Here is a 10,764-nt window from a genome sequence, read left to right as displayed (position 1 = left end):
TTATTCCTCTCTATTTCCTTCCTCTTCTTAAAATCGGTGTCCCGTCACCATGTTGCAATATTTGGGGAACGAATGAAATATGATACTAAATTTTCTACAATCGAAAGAAAGCACAATCAACTACCAAACCGTCCAACATATAAATGTAATATACAAGTAGTATAAAGAATTTCGGATCCTTGTAACATCTACTCCATTACACGATAGAATTGATCTTAGGAATATTACACCTAAAACAGACCAAAACTGCTAATCATGTAATGACTTCCAAATAGGGAAATTAAATATTTAATTACAACAATAAAGATTGAATGATTGGAAAAGCTTAAATAATTGATATCAGGTGTATAGTAGCCACCTAGTTAGGATTTCATAGTCATAAACATCTATCATGGAGATACTATATTGTATAAAACAACTGTATTTACTACATACTAATCATTGAATTGATCTAGGATTAGTTTCAAATGCATGGCAGTTAGCTTCTAATAAACCACTTTGGTCTGTAGTTAGTGGATTTGGTTGCAAGCCAAGATATTTCATTTGTGCATCTCAATAATAGAAGATGTCACCTTTAACTAACTTAGGGCCTGTTCTCATTGACTGAACTCTGCTGAACTGAACTGAGCTGAGCTGAGCTGAACTGAACTAAAATGAAATGAATATTTTATAAGAGAAGAAAATTAGGAGCTAAACTGAACTGAGCTGAGCTGAACTGAATTTCAACGTAAGAGAACAGGCCCTAATTCGCAAATATTACACATACATAAAAATCTAGGATTAAATTCTATTTATCTGCCTTTGAGAGTTGAATCTTTTTCAAGTCCTATGAAATTTTTCAAACTTAATTGTATTCGGATATGGTTATTAATACTACATCCGATTTTTATTAGTTGCGAATTTGGGTATTATTTAGATGAATACGCATAATTCTATCTTTGTGCACCTAGATACATGTAAAAACATCTCTGAATCACGTGATTATAATGAACTAATGAAATATGTACTAGTATAATACTTACCTCCGTTTTTTATTAGTTGACACGTATTTCTTTTTAGGAAGTTTTTTTAGTTGACACGTTTCCTTTTTGGGTAAGTTTTATACCTTGCTTTTTAAGTGTACCTCACTTACTTTATCATTCTCTCTTACTCTCTCTTCTCTCCTTAATATGTGTGCCTAAATGAAACGTGTCAACTAAATAGAAACGGAGCAAATAATTTGCAAAAGCAAGAACATTATGGGGATATTGTAAGTTTGGAAGCGTGTGAGAACAATTATTAAAATGGAGTAGTAATTGTTCACATACCCTGCACAAAGGTGGTTTTTTTTTTTTTGAACAAAGGTGGTTAACATAGTGACATGTATAGACAAATGACAAACTTGTCTTCAGCATAAACCCTTAGCTCGAGCCAGTGGCGGATCCAGGATTTTATGGGTGCTAGGTCACTATTATCCATCAATCCAAAAAATGGATTATATGAAGGGTGATTTTGTGGAGGAAGAGGATGAATTTTAAGACTAATAAAACTTGATATATCACATGTATTTTTCCTTTCATTCTAAAAATCAAGTTACAATTTTAATGAGATTAATTGATATTACTCATATAATATACGGAGTAGGTTACTATTATGGACTACATAGCTAGGATTAAATAGATAAAAGCACTGGCGACGGATTAAAAAATATCCATTATGGGTTCAGATTTTCGGAGTTATCGAACATTGCATAAGAATTTATTGAATACATGTAATAAAAATTAAAATGAAAAAAAATATACAGTCATAAAAATGAAATGAAGAAATTGTTTTTAGAAATTAATAGGCTAGTATATAAATTGTGAAGTAAAAACAAAATAGTCAAACAAAATGTATAAAAGTTTTTTAAAAAAAATTAAAAATTAAAAATATACATATTCTTTTATTAAAGTAGGAATAATGTGGTGGGATTTGATCCCCTGCCTACCTAAGAAAGACTCCACTCAAAGCATTTACTTTACCGCTGAACCACAAAGCTGCATTGTGCTATTTCTAGCATGAATTAAATTTTTACCGTAAAATTCCTAGGTTACGTGACCCAGCAACGCTGGGTCCGCCACTGGCTCGAGCCTCCTTTGCCACTGAAAGATTAGCGATGTTCACATCAATCATAGTACAATAGTGTTTCATTTTTCATGTTTTTTTGGCCTTCAATTCAAAAGTTTAATTTAGAAATTATAGTTAGTAGTTTCGTCTTCTACTTTACATTGTTGTCAATCTTGTCAATTTTAAGAATCAAGATGACTAATTTTAAACTCTTAGTAGTACTACTTCCGTTACAGGTTATATGCAACGATTTGACATAAAACAATCGTGTCAATGTAATATAGATTATGTACCAAATAAACTATTACATGAACAAAAAAGGAAATTTATGGTCTGAACAAAAAATTAAAAATTTGTGGAGATATCAAATTTGCCTTAAATATTCTATGTCTATTCATTCATGAGGAACATGAACGAAATAATGAATGCTTAAAAACTCACCAAATCATGTCAATGTAATATAGATTATGTACCAAATAAACTATTACATGAAAAGTAGTTCATATGTATATACTCATGTTTACTTTTTAATTGTAACATTTCTCTGATCAAAATGTTATAACTAAATGTAAACGGAGGAAGTAGCTGATTCACTAAACTTATTTGACTAAATAATACGGAGTAATTGATAGCACATCTATTTTATCAATTGGTAGTGCATGAGAGTTGTTAGTAGTTACAAGTTAGTACACCAAATGGTCAACGTTTGAGCAAAACAAACATTTAATTTTTGAAAAAGTCATAACCGAAGCGCCAAATTTTTATCGGAGCATTATACACATACTACTCCGTATTAGAGTTGCTACTTTAACCCAAACATCTTATGCAATCAGTTAGTAAAGTCAGCTAATAATGCACCCAATAAAGCTAATACAAATGACTAATAGCTAATTGTTTACTAGTTATTACCAAGTACAATCTTATTCAAGCAAAGGTTAGGTTGGAAAAATTAATCAAAATATTTGATGCATTCCAACAAGCTATATATGGACCTATAGAACTCCATGATATCACAAATTTATCCAATTTTTGTACATCTAAAATGTCTCACAATTATTGCACCAAAAATAAAATGTCTAACAATAAAAAAAATATGCTTCCCTTGAAGAATCGAGAATTCTTCAATCTTATCATTTGGGGGGAGATAGATGGAAGCAACAACCACTACTCCATTCCCCGATTCTTCACTAATAAATAGAGAACTTACGTATTATCAATAAAGAGCTTATGTATTATGGATAATGCGATATATGATTAACTAAGTCTAAAGTTTTATCTATAACAAGCAAGATTGATAAGTTTACTACATAAATTTCAAATTCACACGCTTAAAACTCCAAAGTCCTAACATTCAATGTTATCGATTGCTCGAGTTAGAATAATTTCAATCATCCATCTTAAATTATCGTGATAGTTATTTTTGATCAAAAAGTAAATTCATAAGATCATGAACTCTATATAGAAGAAGAAATCACAAATTGTATTTACAAACTATATAACAAAATTCTTCAACCATGTGACTAAAAATATGAAAAATCCTATAACCTAAAGTATGAACATATATAAAAACTCAGACGTGAAGTTGAAACAACAACACACACCATTACACCATTGTCAAAAATTGACCCAACAAAATATAAAAACAATAACACTCGAATTTTTCAAGCTCATAAATTTTGACGTGTATATATATAAATCCTGACGTCACCCTATCAAAATGGGACCCACTTACCTTCTCCCACGTCATACAGACATGGGTCCCACCGCCCGCCAATCACGATCCACATCTACCTCTACAGGTGGGCCCACCTCTCTCCGCCGCCAGATCGGACCACCACCCAACGGCTCAGATTTTGCCCCGTCAGCCTCCACGTCACCGGCCCAACTATCCGATTTCCGGCCCGAAGCAAACCGCTTCATTCCCCCTAAACCGGACGGTTCAACCGATCCTACTTCACTCAAACCGCCACAATTATTATTCGAGTTAAACCCGCGTTTTTTCTTCGAGTTATTCCTCTTAACCACTCCAACAAATTCCTCATCGTCTAGTTGTTGAGGTTGTGAACTCAAGTTATTATTACCCCGTTTAGACTGGAAGATAGAACGGAAATTCTTCCAGAACCCGGGTTTCCTTTCCTTTACACTCTTATTCCTAACCAAACCCGACTCAATTCCCTTCTTCCGGTTCTTCCCTCTTCTACTCCCTTTCCTCGACTTCACCCTTCCCATACAAGAAACCTTCGGCGAACCCGGTTCAACCACCGGTTTACCTGCCGGTTCAGACCGTTTCGGAAAAAGCCGCACACTCGACGGCCGACAATGTCGCCGGTTTTTCACTTCAGCGTAATTCTGTTTCTGCGGTTTAGGAAGGGCGATTAACGACGCTTTTGACTTCAAATTCGCCGAATAACGCTGAGAACCGGCGGAAATATGAACCGGATTTAGGTTACTGGAATTAGTATTGGAGCCACCTTTGCCGGAATCTTTCCGGTCGAGAAAAGCGTTGCGATCGAGCCAATCGAGTTCGGCGTCTTTGGAGAGCCAGAATGATTCCGGCGCGTAATCCGGTGGTGGGATCGGTTCCTCCGCCGTGGAATCGTCGTCGTTGGCGGTGATGGCGGTGGTTTCGCAGGTGACTTTGCGGTCGTGTGCGACGCCGGCGCAAACTGAGGCGAGATCAACTTGGGGCATTCTTTGATGAGAGAGAGAAAGAGAAAGAGAGAGTTTGAAATTATTTGTGGGATTTTTTTTGTTTTTTTGGGAGGAAAGGAAAGAATAATGTAATAAAGGGGAAATTAGAAGGTGTGATGTAATTGTAAATTGGATGTTTTGTGGGGTTGGAGTGAGTTGGATGTGTTTGGGTTTGGTGATGATTTTTTTGGAGGGAATTTCAACTATGTTGACTTCTTGTGTTTTGTAAATTTTATGGGTTTTTTTTTCTTCTTCTTTAACTAATCCATACTTGCTTTAAAAAAACAAAATACTCCATATTTTGGGTTGTTTTAATTTATTAAACTGAAATAAACTAAATTGTTTATGAATGAAGAAAAATAGAAATTGAATGGAACTGAAATTAAGTTAAAGAGAAGAAGTACTTTATATAAGATCTTCATTCATTATGAGAAAACTACGGAGTATGTATCACTCCTTTCCTTTTCATTTCCAAATTTGTGAGGGATTTGAATAATTTTAGACAATCAAGCTATTTAGAATATAATGTAGAGGTCACTTTTTTATTTAATGCAACTTGATTGTCCAGGGGTTTATTTGTGTATGTACATCCCGAGAGAGCGAAAGGCTATTAAATATTTATGATGATAATAATCGAGGAAAAAGAAATGATGATGATAATGTAAATTTTACTTTCTAAAGCGTTAAATTTAGGGCTTGTTTGACATCAATTTTGGTTTTCAGTTTTCTGTTTTTTTTAAAACCAAAAACCAAAAACCAAAAACAGGAAACAAGAAAAAGGTGTTTTCACTTTTCTGTTGTCAGTTTTCAAAATTATCATAATTTTAACAAGTTTATATAATTTTTGATTTATTATGGGACACATATCATATACTTTTAGAAAACAAAAAACTAAAAAACAGAAAACCACAACAATGCCAAACGAACCCTTAGTAAATTATTTTCATTCTTTAATTACCAATTTTGACAAAAATAAATAAATAAATAAATAAAACCTTCAATAAGACTACTTTAGGCAAACGAAAAAAAAACGTCCTTTATTTGTCAAAATTGGTGATAAAAAATGAAAATAAATTTACCAAATTTAACACTTTAGAAAGTGAAATTTACATTATTATTGAAGTTGATATCTCAACTTTGTCATAATTAATACTCCGTAATTTATAAAATTTGTACTCCATATTCTTATTTTTTTTGTGCGATAATTTTTTTAAATACAAGTTGTAGAAGGGAGAATTCATTCATGGATATTACATACAAATATATGAAGTTATTGTGTTGATAATAAGTACGAGGTTAGAACCCGTGCGATGCACATTTTATATAAAGACTATTTTTAATTTGTACATTTAAAAAATAAATCGCTATTATACATGAATATAATAAGATTTATGTATATTTTGTAATTTTAATCAAAATTAGGATATAGTATCTACGCAACGTTGTCCAATTCATAGTTCAATGTTGGAGGTCATTTATTAGTGTGCTATTTAAAATTGTTTCAATTTTCTACGATAAATAGATAGATTTTAGTTGTAATGCATAAGCTTTTGTTTAAATTTCAAAAATGTTAAATATAGTAGCTTTCCAAAAAAAAAAAAAAAAAAAATCAGCATTGCATTTAGGCGGGAAATTTTTTATTGACAAAGCAAAACTTGAGCAATGGTGATGTCAACGACTTCTGTTTTAATAATATTTAATAGATAGATACACTTTTGTAACCATCCTCCAACCAAACCTATCCACCTAAATCACTACTAATCGAAGATTAGCTAAGAAGTGGGTAATTGTAGTACTTTCGTTTTTCAATATTAGACCAAACAAGATGAATTCATTAATGTAATTGCATCCTCTAAGATAGTACTAATTATAGATTATTAGAGTAACAAAGAACCTTTTTTAAAAATTAAGACAACAATACAATTACAGGAATCACTCTTGATATGCTAAATTCAAGAGTAGAAAACTAGACTGAATACAAATTATACCATTTACGATATATCTGATCCTTGTATGGTGTATTCTAGTTTTATTCACTTGATTTTTACTTATTTGATCTTATTTGAACTTATCTGATAATATCTTATTTGAACTTATTAGCTCTTATTAGAGCTTATTTTAATTATAAATTGAACTTGGCTATCCCTGATTAGCCCTTATCATAACTTATCTAAACTTATTTTTCTTGAACTTATCATATCTGAACTTATTAACCTTTATCTAAACTTTTTTTCATGAAATAAGTGAAAATAAGGTGAAGAGAACAGGGCCATACCTGAACTTATCTAAACTTATTAGACCTTATTTTAGTTGTAATTGTAATTAGGTAATCCTTATTGTAGACGTCGTTCGAAGTGGCAATTGACATAATACGATTAGGGACAAGGAAAGTATGGAGCCGCCAACAAGTTTTTTAGGAACTTGTAAACCGTTCACGGATCTTAAAAGGCAAACACGAATAAAAGGGATAATGATAGGCAACAAAGATTGACCCGTGAAGGTTACACCTCATTCCTAATCCATGAGATTACTAACTCCATATGGTTCGGACCACAAAAGGAGGTTCGGGGATGATGGTACAAAGTGAGTCATGGAGTCACATTCGCCCGTATTGGCCTATACTCGATTCTTATAGTGCAAAGTATTCCTGCAATCTCAAAGGCATACAAACAAAGATTCAATTCGCTTCAAACTATTAATATGCCAAATTGTTTGAATATTAATGCAACACACAATTCTAAAATATTTGTGATCACTTGATTAAACAACAAGATTAAAAAGGAACCTAAACCGGTTGTCCAAATTATCTTATTATGTGTGATTTTCAATTACATATTCCCTTTAAACATGAAATATGGTGATCAATAAATATATAAGAATAAAAATTAATATTGGAAGCAATTTAACAATAAATTTTTAGTCAAATCAAATATAAATTAACCTAATCATGATACTAGCAATATAAAAATAAAATAAGTAATTAAAATAATTAATTACTCACATTACGCGCGTTCCTAAAAATTGCTACATCATGAATAAATTGTTAGTAACTTCAACAAAAATATAAATCAAATTGAAATTAAATTAAATAAATGTAGAGTTGATTTGGTCCAAACCCTCAGTTAATTATACCTTTCACTCCTTGTTTTAAGGACGGAACCTCGGGTGTTGTATGGACTCATTGGAGTGCTTAAAGGAAGGAATAGGGAAGAATAGGGAGGCTAGTGTTTAGGTTAAAGAGGGAGAAGAGAACGATTTTGTGTAGAGGGAGAGAGAATGATTTTTGATGCCCCTAAACTGCAGAAATCAAGTCTGTATTTATAGAAAAGATGAATAGGGGGATGCACGAAACCCTAGAAGAGATAAGGCCGCATAAAAACCCTAATTTGGGCACCGTGACACAGTGTTGGGCTCCGTGACACGGTCAAGTCCACCGTGGCAGGCACGGTACATAATGTCGTGTCGCGGTGTGCAATCTGCCCAAATCACGTCCAGATTCATAAGCGCGTGAAAAAACACGAAAAAATCACCGTGACACATTGAAAATTACCTTGTCACGACACCAGGCACCGTGCCACGTCAGATTTTGCCGCGACGCGGCGTTTTTACACTGTGCGTTTGTGTATGGTAATTTCAATTTTTACGCGTTTTTAATCTATGATAACTTTTTATCCGTAACTCGGAATAAGACAAATAATATATCGTTGCAAAGCTTATCTAGTTTAATTTCAAACCCAATTGAATCAGGTCAAAATCATTAGTAAATTTTAGGATATGGTTGTTTTATTGAAAGGGTGTCGGTTTTGGGCCGAGTTTAGTACTTTGCTCATATCTTCTTCGTTTTAAATCGAAATGGGCTTATGATATATTGTTAGAAAGCTTATTTCAAGGCATATCAAACTAAATAATAATTGGATTAAAATTATAGGGCCACAAAATCAGTTTCTCTTGATTTTGTGATGTGGACACGAAAAGTGGAAAGTAAGTTTTGTTTTAGGGAAATAAATTAGGATTTGGATTGGTTTATAAAATGTATTGAATGGAAACATGGATTTAAGAACTCCAAAGATTAAATACTCAACCCGGACAATAATGGCGGTGAAAGGTTGTTGATCATCGGGTTTGGTTTCTGGGAGACATTTTTAGGTATCTACACTTATCGAAACTTATTTTCCTAAACTGAATTTATATGAACTTAACTGAACTTATTAAACCTAAAATATCTGAAAATAAGGTGAACAGAACAGATAGATTTTTTTTTTCATGTCATGTTCTGTGCGGACTATGCCCAGGCTACGAACCCAAAAAAAATAAAAATACAACTGTAGTGTAGGGAATATTTCAAGCATTACGCCAAACTTGAACCCCACTGTATCATACACTAAAGTACGGTGGCATCCAAAGGGAAGGAAGCTAGAGCAAAAGAGTCGCCAACAAGTTTTAGGAACTTTTAAACCGTTCACATGGTGAAGGTTACACCCCTTAACGATCCAAAAGATCGTTAACTCCAACAGGTCTGGAACCAAGACTGGAAGTTCGGGGATGAAGGTACAAATCCAATCTAAAAGAGAAAGAACTTGCCCTAATAATAGGCCTCTACTTTATTCTTCTCGTATTCATGTGCGCTTTCTGACTAACATGCAATCAATAGGTTTACCCTAATCCTTTTTAATCTATGTTGGTTGAATATTAATGCACAGACAAAACTAGTATTGGCGATCACTTGAATTATAATCATATTAACCTTAAACAAGATTATTAATTATCTTATTAAGCGTGATTACAAGTACCAATTCCCTTTAAACATGCATAAAAGGCGTTATCAAACAATAACAATAAATAAGTATAACCAAGTAACATAATAATAATCATAATTATAAAAATTATAAAAAAAAATAATCACAATAATAATAATAATTATAATCAATAATCATCATAATCATGTTAAAGCATAATATCAAGATCCTAGGCATAATACTAACAAAATTAATAACAAACCCTAGCATGTCACTAAACAATAAAGATCAAAGGTTTAGCCCTAACATGATACTAACATGAATATTAGGAAAGAAAATAGGAAGCATCACAGAAATCATAATTGATATAAGCAAATCACCCTAAACATGATACTATGAAGCACTAAAACATCCTAACATGATATTAGGAATCAAAATAACAATCTAAGCATGATTTCTATATCAAAATATCAATAAAGCAATTAAAGCACTTACTTGAATGTCTCGTATCTCTTTCTAATAACAAAATACACGCGTTAGTAACTTCAAGGAAAATAAAAAATCAAACAATTAAATTAAATAAAGATTAAGAAAGTTTAGACTAGATTTGGGACCAAACCCTCATAAATACCAAATCTTTCATGTCTAGGGCGAAGGCAACTTCGAATTATGCTAGGCGTGTCTAGATCTTGTGAATGCGGAATTTTGTTTATAAAAAGTTGGTTTAGAATAAGAGAGAGAGAGTATCAAGAATTTCTTGAAGAGAGTTGGTAAGTAAAAACAGAGATTTAAGGAGGCTATTTATAATGAAAATAAGCCTGATTATGATAAAAAGGAATCGGAATTTCAAGAAGAATAAAACACGACTGTAGAGCCGCAACTGCTTCTGTCGCCGCGCGACAGGGCCTGTCGTCGTGCGCAGAGCCTGTTATGCGGCGCTGCAGGCAATTTTCCCACGCGTTTTCATATTTTTTTTATAAAATTAAGCGTACAAGGGGTAAATCGTAATTTTATTTAAAACATTTCTTTTATTCTAAATAAAACTCAATTATCAATGCTAATCACATTAGGAGTCAAAAGAAACTTCTAGAAGATTCTAGAAGACCATAATCAATCCTAATTGCATTAGGAATGATAATTCATAATAGACCCTCCTCTAGATCATTGGGCCACATATAAAAATCAAACCGGGCCCAGTTTAGTATTTTGGCCATAACTTTCTCATTATTCATCGGAATTGGGCTTATAATAT

At 32.7% G+C, this 10,764-nt stretch overlaps 1 protein-coding gene across 1 annotated transcript; it reads right to left on the bottom strand.

Moving 5' to 3' along the window:
• Positions 1-3,517: 3,517 nt before the first annotated feature.
• On the bottom strand, positions 3,518-4,880 carry LOC110695717. Its single transcript, XM_021872944.1, has one exon. The coding sequence runs from the start codon at positions 4,774-4,776 to the stop codon at positions 3,829-3,831; it is 948 nt and encodes a 315-aa protein (XP_021728636.1). The 5' UTR covers positions 4,777-4,880; the 3' UTR covers positions 3,518-3,828.
• Positions 4,881-10,764: the final 5,884 nt, after the last annotated feature.

The sequence above is a fragment of the Chenopodium quinoa genome, unplaced genomic scaffold, assembly GCF_001683475.1.
Source record: "Chenopodium quinoa cultivar QQ74 unplaced genomic scaffold, ASM168347v1, whole genome shotgun sequence".
NCBI classification, from domain to species: Eukaryota; Viridiplantae; Streptophyta; class Magnoliopsida; order Caryophyllales; family Amaranthaceae; genus Chenopodium; species Chenopodium quinoa.
The sequence above is the reverse complement of the archived record's forward strand: the minus strand, read 5'-3'. Positions and strand labels throughout refer to the sequence as shown.